This window comes from Aedes aegypti, chromosome 2 (genome assembly GCF_002204515.2).
Source record: "Aedes aegypti strain LVP_AGWG chromosome 2, AaegL5.0 Primary Assembly, whole genome shotgun sequence".
In the NCBI taxonomy this organism is placed as follows: Eukaryota; Metazoa; Arthropoda; class Insecta; order Diptera; family Culicidae; genus Aedes; species Aedes aegypti.
In genome coordinates, this window is record NC_035108.1 from 366,347,392 (window position 1) to 366,371,461 (window position 24,070).

General features: G+C 37.4%; 1 protein-coding gene across 1 annotated transcript; it reads left to right on the plus strand.

Moving 5' to 3' along the window:
* Positions 1–7,381: 7,381 nt before the first annotated feature.
* LOC5577600 (endocuticle structural glycoprotein SgAbd-8) lies at positions 7,382–22,431 on the plus strand. Its single transcript, XM_001656536.2, has 3 exons — positions 7,382–7,684; positions 7,757–7,954; positions 22,125–22,431. Exons 1-3 carry the CDS (start codon positions 7,673–7,675, stop codon positions 22,311–22,313), a joined length of 399 nt encoding a protein of 132 aa, XP_001656586.1. The 5' UTR covers positions 7,382–7,672; the 3' UTR covers positions 22,314–22,431.
* Positions 22,432–24,070: the final 1,639 nt, after the last annotated feature.

Sequence of the window (24,070 nt, forward strand, 5' to 3'; positions counted from 1 at the left end):
AACAGTCCCACTTTGAATTTCGTAGCTAAATTTACTTTATTCCCATAATCCAAACTCTTGACTCTAATGAACACACTATTCTTTATACTATTGTAATGATTTTAATTTAATTTACCACACACCTGGTCAAAACGAGGCCTAAATGTGTTAAAATCTTTAAACGCGTTTTTCTCGATTGCATATTTTGGAACATGGGACAGTTATGCGTATAACGGCAGTATACACAGAACTTACTCTCTTTGGCGAAACGCTATCGCAAATTGGAAGGCAATTATGCGATCAGATTTGCAGTGAATGTATCCCACCTTATGAACTTCTTTCAAAAGCGACATGAAATTCAATCGATAACTGGGTAGCGGTTTTATTTTTCTATAACGCCTCGAATGTTTAGAAAATGTCTTCAGATCGACAAATGATTTATAGGAATGTTTCAGGAATATTCAAGTAATGGAAAAAGTATATTCATTTTGTTTCGCGCCTTGATAGAATACTGTATCAGCAGCCAAGTCTATCAAGGCAACTCCTAAATATGACTGTGGGATCAATGTGCTCTAAGGCATATAATTTTGAATCCCCTCCATTTTTGGGCAATCTCACATGCTCGATTTTCGGGAGATTTCATTATCCTGAAACGAAAACGATACTTGAAAATAGCAATTGGTTTATTAGGTAGAAAACTTGTTTACTCATCAGGAATCAATGATTTTTCTCTGTCTTTCCAACATACACCGAGAAAAACAAATGACATCGAAAATGGTTGCCATGAGAAGAACAGCGCGCTGTGATCAAACAATGTAGATTGTTTGAACTTGAACACGGCTCTCGTGAGCACAAGCTTTGAACAGAACATGAACAGAACACATTCAAGTGCATCTCTGCCCTCCGGAACATACAATCGAATCAAAAGACCACGCACTATTGTCGATTTTTTTTTCCGCACTCGAATGACGCGAACCGAACACGATTTGTCTTGATTCCGTCTTGCGTGTTATCGGAACTTGCAACAGAATCAAAAGACCTTCCACTCCGTAAGGATAATTTGTTATTAGTGAAAACAAAGTCTAAATCATGCTGAGATGATCATTCAATTACTATCAAAGCAACACTCTGTAATTCAGAATCCAAGTTTTAATATAGTAAGTCAAAGTGCCTGAAGAACAAACCAATAGTTGTTGCATGAAGATTATGGAGGTAGTAAGTGAACTTAGCCTGTGCGTGACATAATTGATCAAAGGACTACAAAATGGCACTTTGGCAAAGAAAGCTCCCAGTTAATAAGTGTAGAAGTGCTCATAAGAACCTTAAGCTGAGAACCAGACTCTGTCCCAATAAGGACGTAATGCCAAGATGAAGAAGTCTACGGATGTGACAAGTAATCAATTCAGTTGGAAACCCCTCGTTTCAGCTTAGTGGTATATGAGCAGCTTCATCGTTTTCTTCGGCAATGATCCCATTTTTGCAGAAACGATTAAACTTCATCCTACTTGAGGAGATCCAGAATCATACCGGGAATCAAATTCAGATACCTGTAGGCGAATTCCGGCGCGTATTTTCTTCGAAGAAGAGAAATTTTTTTTTTTTGGTGAGTAATGGATGAAAGTTTCTTCTCTTCGAAGAAATTGTTCGCTGGAATTCACTTACTGGAAGCCTTAATCCTGTTTTTAGTTATTAGATGACTAGTCAGTATTAGTTCTGAAATAACTCTTGACATCTACTTCTTCTGCTACATAGCATGTCCTTGCAAGTTTATTAAAGGTCTCAATGAATACCTATCAGTGTAAGTTGCCATTCGCAAATAACTAATTTTAGTCTACAATTAATACATTGAAGCAGTATGTATTCTCGCCTATCATGCTTCTACCCAGAATTCTCAATAATATATGCCCAAGAACGGACCTACTGCCGTCTCCAAAAGGTTAATGATATCGAGTTAATGTATCCGACCATCGCCGTTCCGAACATCTCCGATGGACCGGTAGTGAAGTTCATAAAGTGGGTAGCACCTACTGGCTGCAATAAATGCTAATTTTTTTTTTTTTTTTTTTTTTTTTTTTTTTTTTTTTTTTTTTTTTTTTTTTTTTTAATTTCTTTATTAGTATCATTCCAAACATTACATTCATTATTTCTTATATCTAGGTGTTCTGTGTTATTAGACAACACTATCATCCTAATTTGGTAAAACAAATCTAAGATTTTATTAACATTTTGTTAACAACATATTACATTTCATTTGCCGTAGCAGTTCAGATTTTTTACAGGTGAGTTGATTTCACCTGCTTATAAGAGAAAAAAAAAAGTTTTTAATATACTTAACCTAACTTAACCTAAACATATAACGCATTAATCGTGGCAATAGAAGATTGTAACGATTTTTGCCTGAAATTATTGATTATTTTATTTGACATTTGTTCCAATGTTTCAACATTGGATATCCTATGTAACTCATTGGTACTATACCAGGGAGGAAGCCTCAGAATCATTTTCAAAATTTTATTTTGAATTCTCTGCAGAGCTTTCTTCCTGGTATTACAACAGCTAGTCCATATTGGTACAGCATACAACATGGCTGGCCTGAAAATTTGTTTGAATATCAAAAGCTTGTTCTTAAGACAAAGTTTTGATTTTCTATTAATAAGGGGATAGAGACATTTTACATATTTGTTACATTTGGCTTGAATGCCCTCAATGTGATTTTTGAAAGTTAAATTCTTATCTAGCATGAGTCCTAGATACTTAACTTCATCTGACCAATTTATTGGAATCCCTCTCATCGTGACAACATGTCTACTTGAAGGTTTCAAATAAAGAGCTTTTGGTTTATGTGGGAATATTATTAGTTGAGTTTTGGAAGCATTAGGAGAAATCTTCCATTTTTGCAAGTATGAAGAAAAAATATCCAAACTTTTTTGCAATCGACTACAGATGACACGCAGGCTTCGTCCTTTGGCGGAGAGGCCTGTGTCATCCGCAAACAAAGATTTTTGACATCCCTGAGGTAACTCAGGTAAGTCAGATGTGAAAATATTGTATAATATTGGTCCCAAAATGCTGCCTTGGGGAACACCAGCTCTTACAGGAAGTCTTTCAGATCTGGAGTTCTGATAATTAACCTGAAGTGTACGATTTGACAGATAACTTTGAATTATTCTAACAATGTATGTTGGAAAATTAAAATTTTTCAATTTTACAATCAAACCTTCATGCCAAACACTGTCGAATGCTTTTTCTATGTCTAGAAGAGCAAGACCAGTAGAGTAGCCTTCAGATTTGTTGGAACGGATCAAATTTGTTACACGTAAAAGTTGATGAGTGGTCGAATGTCCATGGCGGAATCCGAACTGTTCATTGGCAAAAATGGAATTCTCGTTGATGTGGGCCATCATTCTGTTCAAAATAACCTTTTCAAAAAGTTTACTTATGGAGGAAAGCAAACTGATTGGACGATAGCTAGAAGCTTCTGCAGGATTTTTGTCTGGTTTTAAAAATGGAACAACCTTAGCATTTTTCCATTTGTCAGGAAAATATGCTAATTGAAAACATTTGTTAAATATATCAACTAAAAATGATAAGCTACTTTCTGGAAGTTTCTTGATGAGGATGTAGAAAATTCCATCATCGCCAGGAGCTTTCATATTTTTGAATTTTCTAATAATAGTTCTCACTTCTTCCAAATCAGTCTCCCAGGCATTTTCGAAAACGTTCTCTTGATTGAGAATATTTTCGAACTCCTGAGTAACTTCATTTTCAATTGGACTAGTAAGTCCTAAATTAAAATTGTGCGCACTTTCAAACTGCATAGCAAGTTTTTGAGCTTTTTCGCAATTAGTTAGTAATAATTTGTTTTATAAATGCTAATTGATATGACAGCAGACATTACGGGAATTAGCATAGAAGTCTTCCAACCACAACCGCTCCGGTCGTGAATTGTTCTTTCGTAAATGTTGCGACAACGGTAGAACAAATTGATTAATGTCGATCGGGGGAAGTGCTTTATGGTCTTCGATGTTTTGCGTTGCAGACTTGCTGGAAAGAGTCTGGGATGGAAAGGCAAGATACGGGAGCTTTTTGCATAATTTGTACAAACTGATCGTTTCATGTATTCTGTTTGACTGAATTCGTGCATTTTGTGGTTGTAGATCATGATTTGCTTACACGATTAGTTTTGTATTCATAATAGATACATCTTAACTAGCATGAGAAAATCTTTATAAAGATCTTCTTCCACGCGGTTCTTACCCTTTTATTAGTATCAATGATTATCAATAAAAGTGGGAATCATTGCATAACACCTTTTTGTATAAAACTCCTTATTTTCCACTTTTATATCCTCGGTGCTGTCCAAAGATCGTCAAATTAGTCAAGTACACACTAATTTGACGAGCTTAACCCACCAATTAAGCATGTAACTATTTTAGAACCGGGCAAAAATCCTGCAGAAGCTTCAAGCTATCGTCTAATCAGCTTGCTTTCCTCCGTTAGTAAAGTTTTTGAAAATGTCATTTTGAACTTGATGGTCCACATCAATGAAAATTCAATTTTAGCCAATGAACAGTTCGGATTCCGCATTGGCATCCGTTCACTCATCAACATTTATGTGTAACAAATTTGATCCATTCCTACATATTTGAAGTCTATTCTACTGGTCCTGCTCTTCTAGACATAGAAAAAGCATTCGACAGTGTTTGGTAGGGTGCCAATAGTGCCAATGGTTGTAATGTACCAGTAGATTGGACTACGGAACAAAACGTACATTTTTCGATAAAAACGACATGTGCTAGTTTTGGTGGATAGATCGCCTCTAGTTTAGTCGATTTGCCAAATTTCAGCTTTTTATTTCATCAAAAAGTCATATAAATAATTAAGTTTATGCAAAGAATTTGCTCCCTTATACCAATAGTTGCCGTCGTGTTCCAGTAGTGGATCAATGGATGGAAGCAGTTTTTAAAAGTGATGTATAAAAATGGAGAAAAGTCCCAGAGTTGATCTTTATGCTTCATTCGAATGATATTAATTGCTGTTCCGAGGGAAAAATGTTAAACCTTTGTAAAAATTTGCCATTTTGTTTAAAATTCCTTGTATAATTCCCGAACGTCTTCTACTGGAGCACTAGCGCTACTAGTGGAACATGTGTACCAATAGTGGCTCAAGCGATTTTATGTTAAAAATTTAGTTTCATCACTCTTTTTATATTTTTCCCATATAGTAGAGGTTAAAATCTTTTTGTTGACGCCAAAAGATCTCTGCTAAGGCTTTTCATTATTTTGTTATGATTGTTTATAGCTTAGGTAGTCCACTAATGGCACCGGCACCCTATGAAGGGTTGATCGTAAAATTAAAAAAACTTTTTTTTTTCCAACATACATTGTTAGAATAATCCTTCCTCAAGGCAACATTTTGGGATCAATATCAAACAACATTATCACATCTGACTTGGTTGGCTCTTCTAGAAAATTAGCTTGGTTTTTGCTCCCATACAATTCGTATGAAGTGCAAAATTACTGAAACACTTCAAAGGTTTTGCTCAAAACTAGTTTTTTGTCCCTTACACCCGTTTGCTTCTTCTTCTTCTTCTTCTTTCTGGCGTTACGTCCCTACTGGGACAGAGCCTGCTTCTCAGCTTAGTGTTCTTATGAGCACTTCCACAGTTATTAACTGAGAGCTTACCATGCCAATGACCATTTTTGCATGCGTAATATCGTGTGGCAGGTACGATGATACTCTATGCCCTGGGAAGTCGAGAAAATTTCCAACCCGAAAAGATCCTCGACCGGTGGGATTCGAACCCACGACCCTCAGCTTGGTCTTGCTGAATAGCTGCGCGTTTACCGCTACGGCTATCTGGGCCCCGTTTGCTTCTAACCCCTTTAAATATTGTCATGATTATGAATACGTTTGTTTCCTTTATTTTTATAGTAATTAAGTCCCGCTACTAAAACTTCAGAACATTGTACATAGCGTTAAGTTTACAGGACAACTTGTGAAGGTAAAGGCAATTATAAATGAACACAGGCTATAACAGTGGTTTCCAATCTTTCCCATACCCTGCACTATTTTTAAATCTTTAAATAACTATCATTCCATTGCCAAAAACACAGTGAAACTACAAAAGATCTTGCTCCGATACTTTAGAAATATCCTTATAGAAGTGTTTACTATGAAATGATGTACCGTAAAACTGGGTAACTTTGATAGTTTTTTCGAAGAAAACTTGAATATTTATGCATGCTGTTTCAAAGAATTCTAATTTATATTTTTAAAACAAGCACTGGTATCCTAACTATCGATTGCATTTGATAGATTGCCAAAAGATTTACTCTGAATGGATATATAATTTTTTCTATATTATCGAAATACGGTTTTCTGTTTTGGGGTAACTTTGATAGTATCAATAAATCATCAATCAAATCATCATCAATCAAATCAATCAAACGAAATTGAAAGAATTACGGAACATTTATAGGGCGTTGCATAACTCTAGGCGTTTAACGCTATATGGAAATTTCTGACTTAGATTATAAAAATGTTCCCAATTTGTACGAATGTTTTTCGCTAAGAGATTTGAGACCGAATTCATGTCTACTATAACTAGGCTGTTAAGGATAAGTGACGAACTTATTATTGCTTTATCAAATAGTGATCGTAGAACAGATAGTTTGTGGGCGTTTCAAAAATGCTAAAATCTTATAAACTTTTAATATTTGCATATAAATTTTCAAATGTACTTGATTTCAACGAAAATAGCTTTGACATGAAGTGCCATACTAAGACTCTTTATTTCTGCATTCGTTTTTCTTAACTGATTAACAGAAACTTTTTTATTTCATTTAGTATGTTGTGGGTCTCGCACTATCAAAGTTATCCGCATTAACAAAGTTACTCCGTTTTACGGTACAAGAAAAACTTATCAGCAAAAGGCCTTTTTTCTATTATTGACCACCTAATCGCAAATAGTGTATATGTAACATTGCATACAAAGTCATAATGATAAGTATATATAAATTATAAGAAAGTGAACTGCACTGTCGTATGATTTTGTACTTCAATGGGTTCATTTCGAAATTTATAATTTACTACACATTCATCACATCGAAAACACAGAACTGTTGGAAGAAATAAAATTTGAATCATAGACAACAGAACAAAATTCTCGTTAACTTCTCAGACAACCATTCCTCCATGGTTGACAATCACTGGGCCATAAACTCGATGTTTGTGAATGAATCCGTTCCGATACGGCCAAGGAGGTCTTCTGCTTGATTCTCACTTTGGTGCCGGGTGGTTCGGTCTCTCCTATTATTACCTACTGGAGCGCGACACAAACGTAAGAAAGTTCAAGTGGCTAACGTGATGATGATGATGAAGACGATGAGCCTGCAATGCAATGTAGCTAGGTTCGGCCGAAGTGCCATCCATGGATCCAAGGGTGGGGTGGACAATTGATGATACTCACTCTCGGCGCGCAAAGGAAGCCCACAACAGTGTTGATTTCGGTTGCGCACCGACGACATCGAGGATTTGCATATAAATATCCACATACACGTAATGGCACTTCCAGTAGGAGAATAGTTTTTAAGGGTGGATCACTTCCACTTAATCAAAGGGACTCTTCAAGCTCTAAAGTGATAATTGATCGGTTGTTATTGTTAAGAAAAATATTAAGTGTAAGAATAAAATGAAATCCATTGTAAGTGTGTGTGGAAGATACGGACTGCGAATTCATTGATAGTGGAAATTGATGTGTGTCATTTATCTGCAGATTGTAATAAGTGCATTGGTGTTGGTATGTGCCTACGGAGCTCCTCAAGGACCAGATGTGGAGCCAATTCCCATTATACGACAGGAGCAAGAGGTGAATCCGGATGGCTCATATCGGTGGAGCTATGAGACCGGCAATGGCATTACTGCAGAAGAGCAAGGTTTTCTAAAAAATGCCGGCTCCGAACAAGAAGCACAGGTTGGAATTGTCTGAAAACTACACGTGATCATAATCATAAATCTATATTTTTTTAATGATGTATTAACATGTGGTTTTCAATTGTTTGAAAATGATTATTATTCAATGCGCTTCGATATTAACCTTTCTCGTGCATTGAGGTCATTTTTGGTCAATTGGCATTCTAAAGGAGCTGTAACTATGTAGAAATAAGAGAAAAAATATGAAATTTTGTGAATTTTCATAATTTTTGAAAACGAAAATTTTCATGCTAAAAGAAGCTTTCTGCGAACTCTAGGAACGGTGCTACAAAAAAGGAACTCATTATGCATTAAGGGTCATAAGTAACCCATGAATTTGAAACACTCTCAAAAATACACCAGGTCCGTCCCCCGTTTTTTTTTTTTTTTTTTTTTTTTTTTTTTTTTTTTTTTTTTTTTTTTTTTTTTTTTTTTTTTTTTTTTTTTTTTAAAACGGGGGACGGACCTGGTGTAGGGGTTAGAACACACGCCTCTCACGCCGAGGACCTGGGATCGAATCCCATCCCCTAGATAGTCACTAAAAATTTCAGTAGTGACGACTTCCTTCGGAAGGGAAGTAAAGCCGCTGGTCCCGAGATGAACTAGCCCAGGGCTAAAAATCTCGTTAATAAAGATAAAAAAAAAAAAAACTCTCAAAAATCCATATTTGAACCGATTTAGCATGGCCACTCTGGACACAAGGGCACAAGGGTATCTGAAACCAATTTCAGAAGGAACTATCATATCCAGAAGTTCAAATGTCTGTGTGGTACGACGGTTCAAATTTCATGATTTTTCATTCAGATTTACAAGAGCATCAAGGGTACCAACAATTAGATTTGGCCGGATTCGTTTAGATCATGCGATTTTTCATCCAGATCTAAATAGACACTATGCCAAATACCAAACATGAGATTATTTTTCTTGTTTCTGGCGTTATTTCCCAACCGGGACAGAGCCTGCTTCTCAGCTAAGTGTTCCTAGGAGAACTTTTACAGTTATCTACAAAGAGCTATCTTTGCCGATTGAACATGTTTGCATGTGTATATCGCGTGGCAGGTACGAAGTTACTTTATGCTCTGGGAAGTCGAGTAAATTTTCAATTCGAAAAGATCCTCGGCCTCAGCGTGGTCTTGCTGAAAAGCTGCGTGTTTTCCGCTCCGGTTATATTGTCCTCACAAACATAGCATTATTCGACAAATTTTTTTTTTGGATGGATCAGGGACGCGTTTATATGGGTCTTGAAGTGCAAGAAAAGTATAGAAAGAGGCCGTTTTCAAATGATTTGCAGCACCCCTGGATTATTTTTTGATAAAGCTTGAAAATTTGGCATTTTTAATCACAAAAGTGTAAAAAGCAAAATATCAATATCTTTTAAAATTCAATTATACAACCATTGAATTTGTCAAATCAATATTTTTAGCACTGGATGACTTCAGGGAAACGTGCACCATTTCAGAAGAATATTGGCATGTATTTTGTATATGAATTTGGAATGTTAACGATCATTAAGCAAATACGTGAGGATGTGCACCATATATATATACTACTTTTTTTTTTTCTATTTCACACATCTGGTTCATTATATAATAATTATTATAGGTTCAAGAAGAATCTTGATTAGGATTTTATTCTTTGCTCCATTAGATAAAGCAATGAGCAATGCAATCCAGTAACATTTGATTTCAACAAGGATACGACGACTATGGAAAATTTATGTGTCTGTTATATTTATATGGGCTGGTTGGTCTAATAAAACGTTGACTGAGAATTGCTATTTCATGTGTTTTTGATGACAGGCGGCAAGAAATATCGAACAATTGAGATTAAAATTGCTGTTGCAAGTTACCCCACAAGGGTAGTCAAAAACGTTTTTGAATTTTTATAGTGTTTAAGCATCAAATTATCAAAACTTTTATATTGTCAATTTGTACACTACTAAGTACTGTAACTGATAGCAAATGCCTCGAATTACATATTTCTACCGTTTGTGTGACACGAGGAACGATTTTCAGCATTATTTTCATACAATCCAACGTGTAATATGATTTTCACCTCCAGCAAACCAACCATAAAAGAAACAATACCCAAACACTCGCCAAAATCTTCTGTTTTATACCTAAGGTCAATAAACGGCGAAATAAATTACAATAATTTGACTTAATGCTAAACCAAACGTTAATTTGGTTACATGTCGAAGTGTTTCAAGTTTCACCCCTGTTGCAAGTTACCCCGTTTGACGGTACAATAATCCCAATATCCACATCTTCCAATATCCACATCTCTCATGATCACAAAACAGATCAGTGGGTGTTAATGGATTAAGTACTAGATACTGCTTCTTCTTATCCTTGGAATTATGTCCTCCCCGAGAAAAAGCCTGCATCTTAGCTTAGTGTTAAATGAACACTTTCACTGTTATTAACTTCTAAAAATGTTTGATTTGTGAAAAAGGGTAAATTGGAGGGTAAATGCTTTCTGGATCTTTGCCATCATATCGATGCCATTCTTGGCGGCATTTCCGAGAGCTTCCACATTGTTTCACGATGTGCTTGCAAGCTTCCACCTTGACTATGCAGTTCCGGACAATCCCAAGTAGCCTTTAGCACGCTAATTCGCCATTTTAACCTTATAAAGCTTTTGAACTGCCAATATAGCGCATGTCAGCCGGCACTATATTGGCACGCAGGGCGAATTAGAGTGCTATTTGGTTATTTGGGTTGATTAACGTTAACCCAAGATATTACTTGATAAGTTCGTCGGCGATTTTAACTGTTCTTATGCGATGTATTCTCCACGTCTTACATCCACCTAGGACAGGACGTGACAGTTAAACTTAGAGTACCCCATTGTTTTTCCGTCGATAACCTTTACGATACAAACGCTTGTGAACAGGTTCAAATATCAAGACTCATAATTTGGTTGCCACTTGCACGCTTCATTAATTCACTACAATAAACGATGCTGACTTTTTTTTATCAGGTTAATACTCGAAACCGGCAGTATTTTTAGAGAAAATTGACACGATTTTCATTATATTGACCTCAACAAGGTATTTTTAATTCATTTGAGCATTATAGAAACAAATGCGGTAAACTTTACATCGAATATAAATAGATTTGAAACAAAAAACTTCATGAAATGATTCCTACCTTTGGATGAAAACTCTTACTTTAGGTTGACGTTTTTTAAACGTTTTCACGGTGAAACTACCGGCACAAAATCCGGAGCGATTGCTATCTTCTTGTTATTTGTTTACGTATGACAAATATTAGTTGGCTTACGTCAATTAAGACGTAAAATGTTTATTTTCATGTAATGATTTATTGATTCTAGATTCTACTTCATGATTTAATGACTCTGCTTGCCACTTTTTATCACAAAAACGGAGTCATAAATGACATGTATCATAATTTATGATAAAAGTTTTTGTTTTCATAAACTGTATTCATAACTCCTGATCCTGCTTTATGATTTAATGATCAAAATTGCCACTTTTCTTATCAAAAATTTCAATCATATATGACAAATTATTAAATCCATAAATATTGTTAATGTTATTCTTCGCTATAAACTGGAAACGTGACGTACACCTGGTGTTATGATAAAATGATTCATGATTTTGTGACTTTAGGTCATGGTGTATTTCCAGGGCATAAAAATGCCTTCCTCTCGAAATCATATTCTCCTTGTTCATTATGTCCCATTTTTTTTTCGTGTGAGGCAGGCCACAAAGACTGTTACCGGTAAAAAGGACCAGATACTGCAAAATCCTGAATCACCAGAATATAACCTAAGGATGAAAATGACTAACGCTAGGGTTCGGGCTTTTAACGCATCATGTAAAGGCCACAAATCTTGTGTCGGAACCATCAATACACGATCCTAGAAGGAAATTTAGAATCAAAATAATCAATTTCGTCAATTCACTATTTCTCACCTTTTTCAAAGTCATACATTTGAAAACTCGCGTACACGGGCACAAAATGGTCATTGCAACGGCTATTTTTCGATTCCGATAAGTATGTCTTTAAATAGCTATAAAATTCAAACTTAAAAATTGAATATAAAAAGGAAAACAAACTAATATTACCACCAAAAACCATATTCATGAGCATGTCACTCCCCGGCGCTGCCAATCCATCATCGTGCACCGCGCAAACAGATGACAATCTTGACCTTTCTCGAAAGAACTCCATCTCAACGAAATGGTCCTGCTCGGATACACGTCATACTGGATAGTCCACCAGAAAACGAAACTTGTTTCTCATCATCTTGGGCGCTCCGCAGCAATGGGAGTTCATGGGTCAGCACAGCTATTTACGCATAAAATCTTCCTCACCGTCAATCCGACCCACGATTAATTATACCCCGCAATGCAGTCACATTGGACTCGCATCGTCCGACGACGCACTTTAGCCTAGAATCGATGATCAACCATAACGAACAACGGACACTTGCGGCTGATGGGACCAGTTCCACGCTAGTTGGTAAGAGTGTGCGATATGTAAATTTTATACGGCGATACGAAACAGAACTTAAACATATATAAAGAAATTCAATACCAATTCCTGTTTTGTACGGAATTTTTCGAAGCGGAATGATTTTTTTGATATTGTTTGTTTCGATATTTTTATCTTTAGGATAAAAAGGTATAATATGCCCTTCCTTGAAAGTTGAGTCTTGAATTGAGGTCAGAGAAAAATCGATGAGTCAGACGTCTATCGATAAGCATTAATGTTTGATTAGGTAATTTTTAAAATTGTATTATTTAAATTTGAATAACATGAAAATACTCAGAGAGCAAACAAAATGTTTTTGAATTTATTTCTTAAGCACAGAATGTATTGAATTTTACGCATACCCTTACAATTTTGCGCCGACAAAACCGTCAGAGGCTAAAGAGCAAATAAACATTTCTTTTGCAATCGATCCGGTCGGCGTCGGCACCAATGGCGGTACCTTCTGTATGAAGCGAAGATGCACCACCTTCACCACACCGGTTGGCCTTTTCGGACCCATATCACCCCAATTGGTTAAGGTACCCAGGCCGAGTTTGCGATCAAACTACGCCGAGCTCCAACCAGCTCCCCTGTGAATAATTTATCTTTGCTGCCAGGCAGATCTGCAGTGCCGAAGACACATGCCGTACGAAACCTTAACCCTCCACAATGTATTAACTGTTGGTATAGACGAATATGGAGTTCACGTGATTACGAAATTTCTTCAGTCGAGTACATGTTGATTTCGTTTCCATAGTTCAAAAATGCTAGCTGTCAAGGTGATTAGCAGGATACGGTTTAGGAGTGTGAATAGTAGTTATAAGAAGCATTCGATTTGAACAGATTAAACTCATATTTGAAGTCCGCTGTCATAACGTCAGGAGTATATAATTTAGGGATAATCGTGGGTATAGAAGATTTCAACGATTTTTGTCTAAAATATTTAAAACAATTTCGGCATTTGTTCCATTGTTTCAATATTGGATATTCTATGCAACTCATTAGTACCGCACCAGGGAAGAAGCTTCAGAATCAATTTCAAAGTTTCATTTTGAATTCTTTACAGAGCTTTCTTTCTCGAGCCCATATTGGTACAGCATACAACATGGCTGACCTGAAAATTTGTTTGAATATCAAAAGCATGACATTCTTAAGACAATATTTTGATTTTCTGTCAATAAGTGGATAAAGACTATTTATATATTTGTTACAATTGACTTGAATGCCCTCAATATAATTCTTGAAAGTTATTTTTTTTTATCTAGCATGAGTCCTAGATACTTAACATCATATGACCAATTGATTGGAACCCCTCTCTTCGTAACAATATGTCTACTTAAAGGTTTAAAATAAAGTGCGTTTGGTGAGAATATTATTAGTTGAGTTTTGGAAGCATTAGGAGGAATCTTCCATTTTTGCAAGTATGAAGAAAATATATCCAAACTGTTTTGCAATCGACTACAGATGACACGCAGGCTCCGTCCTTTGGCAGAGAGGTCTTTGTCATCCGCAAACAAAGATGTTTGACATCCCTGAGGTAACTCAAGTAAGTCAGATGTGAAAATATTGTATAATATTGGCTCTTAAATGCTGCCTTGAGGAACACCAGCTCTTACAGGAAGTTTTTCATACTTCGAGTTCTGGTAATAAACCTGAAGTGTACGATTTGATAGATAACTTTGGATTATTCTAACAATGTATGTATGTTGGAAAATTAAAGTTTCCTTATTTTACCATTAAACCTTCATGCAAAACACTGTCGAATGCTTTTTCTATGTCTAGAAGAGCAAGACCAGTGGAATAGCCTATAGATTGCTTGGAACGAATCAAATTTGTTACACGTAAAAGTTGATGAGTGGTCGAATGTCCATGGCGGAATCCGAACTGTTCATTGACAAAAATTGAATTTTCGTTGATGTGGGCCATCATTCTGTTCAAAATGACCTTTTCAAAAAGTATACTGATGGAGGAAAGCAAACTGACTGGACGATAGCTAGAAGCTTCTGCAGGATTTTTGTCTGATTCCAAAATTGGTACAACCTTAGAATTTTCCCAATTGGCAGGATAATTTGCCAACTGAAAACATTTGTTAAATATATCAATTAAGAATAGCAAGCTACTTTCTGGATGTTTCTTATCGAGAATGTAAAAAAATTCCATCATCGCCAGGAGCTATCATATTTTTGAATTTTTTAATAATAGTTCTCACTTCTTCCAAATCAGTCTCCCAGGAATTTTCGAAAACGTTCTCTTGATTGAGAATGTTTCGAAGTCCGGAGTAACTTTATTTTTTGTTGGACGAGTAAGTCTTAAATTGAAATTGTGCGCGCTTTCAAACTCCATAGCAAGTTTTTGAGTTTTTCCGCAATTAGTTAGTAATAATTTGTTTTCATCTTGCAATGCCAGAATTAACTTCTTAAGTTTTTTTTTTAATTTTCGATAATTTCCAAAAGGGCTTAGAGCAAGCGTCCAATTGAGAAATTTTATGTTCAAAATTTTTGTTTCCTAATTGTGAAAATCGTTTTTTTTTCTGCAGATCCTGCCAAATAATTTTCATGACTGGATCACGAGTGCGTTGAAATTGCCATCATCGTCAATAATCACGGATTCAAATTTTACTTCACATTTGGGTATTGCAATGCCTCTGGCTGCAATAATGAATTTGTTAGAGTTTCAGAGCATTGTCAATATCATGTTTTGTTTGTAGAGATATGTTATCATCAAGATAAGAGTCAATATACGTCTCATATATATTCCAGTCGGCTCAAAAATAATTGAAAGTAGAACTTATAGGATTGAGAATCGCTTCATGGGATATTTGAAATGTAACAGGGACATGATCAGAATCAAAATCAGCATGAGTAACTAATTGGCTACAAAGATGGCTAGAGTCGGTTAAGACCAAGTCAATCGTAGATGGATTTCTAGAAGAGGAAAAACATGTACGGCTATCAGGGTATTGAATTAAGAAATATCCTGTAGAGCACTCATCAAATAAAATTCTGCTGTTGGAATTACTTTGAGAATTATTCCATGACCGATGTTTGGCATTAAAGTCAACAATGACAAAAAAAATGACTTATTGCGAGTCAATTTTCGCAAGTCAGTTTGGAGCAAATTAACTTGCTGTCCAGAGCATTGAAAAGGCAAATAGGCAGCTTCTTCTTCTTTCTGGCATTACGTCCCCACTGGGACAGAGCCTGCTTCTCAGCTTAGTGTTCTTATGAGCACCTCCACAGTTATTAACTGACAGCTTACTGTGCCAATGACCATTTTTGCATGTGTATATCGTGTGGCAGGTACGAAGATACTCTATGCCCAGGGAAATCGAGAAAATTTCCAACCCGAAAAGATCCTCGACTAGTGGGATTCGAACCCACGACCCTCAGCTTGGTCTTGCTTAATAGCTGCGCGTTTACCGCTACGGCTATCTGGGCCCCAAATAGGCAGCTATGAAAGTATATATACCAGACTGTGTTTCAACAGAAGCACCTGAAGTTTCAAAAACTTTAGTTTCAAATGACGAAAACAGTTGATGTTTTATTCGCCTATGAATGATGATTGCAACTCCCCCACATGCCCCATCAAGTCGATCATTACGATGCACAAAAAAGTTAGAATCTCTTTTGATTTTCGATCCAGGTTTTAAATACGTTTCGGTAATAACTGCTATATGCACGTTATTAACTGTAAGAAAATTAAACAGCTCGTCCTCTTTACCATTCAGAGAACGAGCATTCCAATTTAAAATACTTAAATTGTTATTTGGATCCATTAGAAAAACGTAATCCAATAACTATTTGATTTGTAAATTTTACACCAACTTGGACTGCTTCAGTCATAGTGGTGGCTTTGAACATTGCATCAATCATTAGATTCAATTGTTAAACTTATCGGTATCTTCCTTCACTGGACAGGCGTCCTTGGCGTGAGAACCTCCGCAAATTATGCATTTAGCATCCATGCGGCAATTTTTTGTACCATGATCCCACTTTTGGCACCGACGGCACTGAGTGGGGTTCTGGTAATTTCCTCCAGGTTTCTGGAAATGTTCCCATGTCACACGGACATCGAACATAAGTTTGGCTTTTTCTAAAGCTTTAATATTATTTAGTTCTTTTTTGTTAAAGTGAACTAAATAATATTCTTGAGAAAGCCCTTTCCGAACAATGCAAGATTGGGTACTCTTTTTCATAATGATTACTTGGACTGGGGAAAATCCAAGTAAATCAATTATTTTATTTTTGATCTCTTCAGGTGACTAATGTTCACTTGAGAACCTTTCAAGACGACTTTGAACAAACGTTCAGTTTTGTCGTCATGAGTAAAAAAATGTGCTTTTTTTCTTCAAGATGTTTGAGAAGAAGTTCGCGATCTTTAAGAGTTTCCGGCAAAACGCGACAGTCTCCTTTCTTTGCGATTTGGAAGGAAACCTTGACTCCCCTAATGGAGTTCAAGATCTCCTGCCTAAATCCCCCAAATTCGGAACAACTGAATACGATAGGCAGCACTCTTTGCTTCCTCACTTGAATCAAAGAGCCTGGGCTAGAGGCTGCTTCGATTTGGTGTTCGGAAAATTTGTCTAGAGCATCAAACTGATTGCTCATTACGATACAATTATTCATTTCACCCTTGGAAGAAAGATCGCATTCCGGAGAAACGTCCTTTCTTCCATTCTTGTCACGTTTAGTGACAGTTTTAAATCCCACTTTTTTGGAAGAAAGTTGTGAATTCAGAGACTCACCCTTCCTTTTGTTAGTTGTTGATACCATGTTTAGTTAATGAACGAAAGAAGACGTGACCTTCGAGAGATTTTTTCCCAAGACGGTGTCCAAGAAGGATTACCACCGCTAGCTTTCGCCAACGGGTCCAACGAAAAATCTAAGGCACGGGTTCAAACAAGGATCGTAAAGGGATCAAGAGTAGAAAGAATAGTACTGAAAAATACTGTTTAAGTAGCACTGAAAAGTACCGTAATTAATTTTAGCACTGAAAAGCACTGTTTTTGTAGCACTGAAAAGTACTGTTTTTAAGAAAACTTCCAAGAGCAGAGAGAATTCGTGTACGCACAGCTCGAAGGTACGATGCGCACTGAAGCAGACTATTGCTTCCAACCAACGTTCCGCAAGTGATGAAAACGTTTCGCACGCTTTTCGCTCGTCCCGAGCTTCTTATTCGGTCATTACATGCAAAGATTCAGCGGACTCCAGGACCTAGGCATGACCGCCTGGAATCCATTGTGGAATTTGGATTGGCGGTGTAAAATTTCGTCGACCATCTTCAGGTGGCGGAACAAGAAGAGCATCTGGCCAACCCGATGGTCATGCAGGAGCTGGTCGAGAAGGCTCCATCCACATAGGGGGCTACCGTCTTAACGTTCGGCGAATTCATGGGCAAGCTGGTCAGCGAGGCCAGTGAAGTGAGTTTCGAACTTCCAGGGTTTCAGAAAGCGACGAGAGACAACGTCCTCGTGAGAAAGCTAGAGTTCAAGCTCATTCAAATGAAGATATTCCGGCTCCAAAACCAGCGGCGGAAAACACTCGCAAATCACCAAAATCGTGTCGAATATGTGATCGTGAAGGCCACCGAGTTGCTGAAGGCTACAAGTTCAAAAAGCTAAACCTGGAGGAACGATGGAAGGAGGTACAGGAGAAAGGTCTTTGCCGAATGTGCCTGAACAATCACGGCAAATGGCCGTGTAGGTCTTGGCAGGGGTGCGGAGTCTCGGGATGCCGACTCAAACATCACACGCTTTTGCATTCGTCGTCTTCCTCTGCGCCATCAACCCACATCGTGAATGTTTCGTCGAGGAAATTTCCCATAGACGACGATCAAACGCTGTTCAGAGTACTGCCTGTAGTATTGTACGGAAACGGCAAGAGTGTAACGGTATTCGCTTTTATTGACAAGAGTTCGCAGATTACAATGCTCGAGGAAAAAGTGGCAAACGAACAGGCCTCTCCGGGCCTAGGAAACCATTGACTCTTCAATGGACTGGGAACATGGAGCGCAATGAACTGCGATCGGAGGAGGTGAGCCTGGAAATATCTGGTAAACGAAACGACAAACGTTATGACCTTCACCAAGCACGCACCGTGAGTTGTCTCCTTCTTCCAGCGCAGCGTTTCAACTATAGAGAAATGACCACACGTTTCCCACATCTCAAGGGGCTTCCGATAGAAGACTACGATCTAGCACAACCCAAATTATTGATCGGGCTAAAAAATCTTCGCCTCGGCGTTCCTTTGAGGGTACGAGAGGGAGGACCATTTGACCTTATTGCCGCCAAATGTCGACTAGGTTGGGGAGTCTATGGCCGCACATCTGCGAAACCCATTCCTTGGGCAATTGTGAACTTCCACACAGCGGCCGCGGCGAGTTCAGACGCTCTGCTAAATGAACAGCTACGGGATTTCACGTGGGACAATATGAATCGGACGAGGACAAGAGAGCGAGAAAATTGTAGGAAGATACCACAAGGCGAACAGCAACCGGATTCGAAACAGGACTCCTCTGGAAGTTCGATGATCCGGAATTACTAGAAATCTTTCCGATGGCCATTCGACGGATGAAGGCTCTCGAGAAGAAGTTAGGTGGTAACTCAAAAATGATGCAGCGAGTTGGTGAGCAAATCAGCGACTATGAGCGAAAGGGTTATATTCACAATATCAGCGAATCAGAGGTGACAGCTATCGATCCACAGAAAACTTGGTTTCTGCCACTTGGAGTTGTCGTCAACCCCAAGAAACCGGGTAAAATTCGGCTGATCTGGGATGCCACAGCTAAAGTCGCTGGGGTATCGTTCAATTCGTACCTGTTGAAAGGTCCCGACCTCCTTACTCCTCTCCCGAGAGTATTAAGTGGCTTCCGTCTATTTCCGGTGGCCGTTTCTGGAGACATTAGGGAAACCCAAGTAACCATAAGCACTAATAATAAGCCCTTAATCAGCATCATAGATGCTTACATGCATTATAATAGCACCACAAATGCTTACACACCTTATAACAGCACTTCCGCTGCATAGAAACCCTATTACAGCATCATTAATGCTTCTAAGCCTGATGCATACTGGCATTAAATAAGCACTATATTGGCTTTATATTCGATTACAGGGCATGTTTAAATGCCATCCAGTGTTTTGACAGATATACCACGTGCTTTGTGTTTGCATATAGTGGTAAGAGGGAGTCAAACATAAATCTTCTCACTACTACAATTGCAGGTTTTATGACGGGGAAAAGTGATGGTTTAAATTGGTCACTTTTCTTTCCATTACTATTCATTTTATGTGGCCGTAGGAGCAAAGGAGCAGGACAACAACTCAACAATACGGGTGTCGCAGGTTCGAGACGCAAAATGAGGAATTTCATCATCTTAAAACGAGGATCAAAATGTGGCAATTGCAAGTCCTCAAAAGGATGAAACTACCAAAATGAATATGTCTGATACGGAGAAGTACTATCTGTATCATTTTATTACATTTTTTGCATACTATTCGAGGTTACCGTTTTCATTCATTCATTTATTTACCTCGTGTACCAGTTGCTTGGCGGCATACATGAAAGCTCTCTGGCTGCGTACGCGAAAGCACAAAATATTCGCCCTAAAAACCTGGCGAAAACAACTGACGTTTCTCACGTGGTCTTATATCAGCATTAGTGGTGCAGAGAAGCACGGTTATATCTTGGCACTATAATGGCACGCTGTTTCGCCTTTTCTGGCATTATAATAGCATTATATGCGTAGAGTAAGGTGGGGCAAAAGTTCGACCTTAGTGGTATAATCAAAGTTTCCAGGAAAATAATAGCAGTTAAAACAAAACAAATACCATACAGTGAACCTTCAACATATTGGCTATAATTTTGCTGAACAAACTTGTGTCAAAATATTTACCCATTTTTAGTTATAACAGTTTTAAAATTGATTGTCTTATTCGAACTTTTGCCCCACCGGTGGGGCAAGAGTTCGAATCTAGTGTGGGGCAAAAGTTCGCTGGCTAAAACCCAAAATATCGATCCTTTTATGACAGGCATACCTTACACCAGCCGTAAACTTTAGTTTGCCGAAAAATACACACTAAATTTTCATCAAAAAGTTGCCCAAAACCGGGTTAATTGTAATATACCCAAAAATAGCAGTTTTTCGCAAAACTAAGCGGAAATGTAAAATTTTGGTGACAGTTTTGGCACGATCAGACAAATATAACTAAATTTGAAGATTATATGTGGATTTTAGGCAATTTGCAAATTTTTCCGTGATTTTATACATGGGTCGAACTTTTGCCCCGTTGATTCGAACTTTTGCCCCACTATGGGCCAAAAATTGTTTTCAAGCATTTATGCAAAATCTAATACACTTCAAAACAACCTTATGATAGGCCTAGAAACGCCCTTACATAAAATATTGAAAAAGATTTTATCTTCAATTGGTTCCATGCAACGAAAGTTTGACCAAAAATTACAATATTCACGTCGAAAAACAACAAATAGCCATAACTTTTCCAAATCTCAATCGATTTTTATGATATTTGGAGTAAAAGTCTCTTACTTGAATAGCATTCGAACCACAATGACATTTATTAGATTTGTTTTGAATTAAGCTAGAAATCTTAAAAAGAAACTCTTACCCCACTCGAACTTTTGCCCCACTTTACTCTATATAAAACTGACATGCATCAAATGATTACCCTATATGCGCATATAATGCTGTTACCGTGCCGCATTATCGTGCTTACTGATTAGTTGGGATTGTTTCTCCAAATTGAGCTACGAACAAGCAACAGGAACTCATAGATGTTTGTGCTTCGTCGCACTCCAGGGTTTCAGAAAGCGACGAGCAGCGAAAAATTACAACGTCCTCGTGAGAAAGCTAGGTTTCAGTTATTACAGATGTATATACGAATATGCAATTCAATCAATTCAAGACACATATGCAATACTTTTCCCTCATTCCATATACGAAAGCAAATCAAAACAATTTGTAATTGTTGAGATTAATGTATGATAACTAGATTCATCGTTACGAATATGAATTCAATACACTATTTTTTGCTTTAAACATTCCTTATACAGGTCAGACTCGATTATCCGGAGTATCGATTTTTTTTTTTCATTCCGGATAATCGAATCCTCCGGATAATCGAATCACTAAGGAAAAAATGAAATTTTCGATAATAGAACTTAAATATTATCTCTTTCCGTTGTTTTATTTATATGATACGGTGGCGTAGCCAGAAATTATTTCTAGGAACAGTAGGGGTCTTTACAAGAAAAAAAAAAAGGTTTTTTGATCAGCATACACAAAAAAAAAAAATTTCAAACCCCTCTTTTAATACCCTCTAAATACGTTCAAAAGTGCAAAACCATTCATATTGTATATTGTAATACCAAATTATCTCAGATTTAAAAATTTTTTGAAAATTGAAAAACAAGAACATCAAAAAACAAATTCCGGATATTCGAGTCTAAAATTCCGGATAATCGAATCCCGGATAATCGAGTCCGACCTGGATTGGAAATGCTGAATTATGATTTATTGTTGAGGGTTTTGGGAAACGGGCTCTTTCGGAGATATGACGTAATTGGAGGAAAAGCAATCGAAAGCTGACACTCAGAGAAATGTAGCATAACCAGTTACCTTAATTTAATAGCATTTTACTCTTTTCTCTAGGTTGCGCAAGGTGAATACTCGTACACGGCACCGGACGGCCAGCTGATCAGGGTGCAGTACATAGCCGATGAGAACGGATTCCAGCCAATCGGTGATCACCTGCCGACTCCACCTCCCATCCCACCGGCAATCCAAAGGGCACTGGAATACCTGGCCAGTCAGCCACCCAGTGATTCTCGAAGGTTCTAGACTCTAAAAAACAGTCATGCCATTTCTATTTCTATTTTCTCGAAAACTATTTTAAAACTTTATAATGAAATGTTACATAAATTCTTTTGTTTGTGAATAAAGTGTAAAGAAATTTTAATTCTCTATTTGTGCTCACTCTTCAATTGATATCATGACCTTTCGTTCAAATGTTAAATTCATGATGCATGTGTTCTTTGGCATGCAAGAAATACTGTCGCAAAAGCAATAACCAAGTGCTGTTTGTGACTAACTGAAACAAGCATCCAATAACCCACCCATTATTCAGGTATTTTCTGCAGCAGTTGAACAAAATTGTCAAACCACAAAACGGTTTCAGCTTGCATCGTCACGCGCTGCCACCATTTCCAACGTCCACCTTCCGCGAAAAGATCAGACATGTGGCTTATCATTTTAGGATCTTCTCGTAAACCTAGCAAAAGTCTCACACGAATTATTGCGCAGTGATTTTCGTACAAAGTTGCAACTGATGCGATATTTAATTACATTACTTCTGATTCAACGATTGCTTGAAAGTGAAACATTGTTTTAGTTGTTAACTGTATTCGAGAGGGCGAGATAGAACAAAATGTTAGATTCCAATGAATACAAGCCCAATATCTAAAATTCCGAGAAATCCATATTCACAGTACGTCCTTGGTAACGAAGGCGTCGAACTGTGCGCTAAGTATCAAAAAATTACAATATTGACCAGTGAGGTCAGTCTTCACAAGTTATGAATCATAACTTGTAGTCTAAACTTGACCCATGCGATAGAACATTACCGCCATCCGTGGAACAGCATGAAAGAAAATATTTTCAGCTTCCTACCTCAAGAGGAAGATACCTGATTGATTCCGTCAATAAAAGCATCACCATAAATCTGAGGCCAATAAAAACGTCAATATCAAGGTAAGTGACTCCATCAAAATCATGAGGCCCATCAGTTGGAGATTTCGGATCTTTTTGTTGGTCGGCCCATGTTGTTGTACGTGGTTGTCTAGAAATGTGTGGGAGCGCACTCAGAAATAATGCGGTTTTTGCTCTTTGATTTTCTTAAGTGAGAGTCTCCTGATGAAATTTTTGTAAATGTGGACATATACGCGAGAATTTGCAAATTTGTCACAGTAACGGAAAGTTGAAAAAAATGAATGATCATCATATCTCCATATGCCTTCATATCTCCATATGAATGAAGACAGAAATAGATAATGAAGAGACGCGTCGCTTCAAATATTCGTTGATAATGTTTGGGTCGCATGGCATAGCATAGAGTTTGAGTTGGAGGAAGATAACTACGGCATGTTGTGGTTGGTTCTGGTAGACCGTCAGTTTGTTGATCGAAGAGACGTATATTCTAAAATGTGAAATTTATGCAAAGCATATCTACCGCCAAACTGGCGGATGTGATAGCATACCTTCTTGTCTAGGCTGGCGTTGAGCATGAACTTTTGTAGAATTGGGCGGCCAGCTATGCGTTTCACTCTCGATCACCGGAAGGATTGGAGTTGACTGTTGGATGATTGAGTACAGGAAAATGTTGTTTTCACACATTTTTGCATTGAAGTTAAACATCAAACTTTTTAAATAATAGATTGATGTCCTTACATGAATATTTTCTAACAGCAATTAAATAAAAGAGATGAAACATCTTTCAGAATTTTGTTTAAGTTTGACTTTCATGGTACAAGACAAGTGATGCCAATACAATGCCAGCAATTCATTAAAAAACTGAGGTAACCTGCTTTCATTTGTCCTTG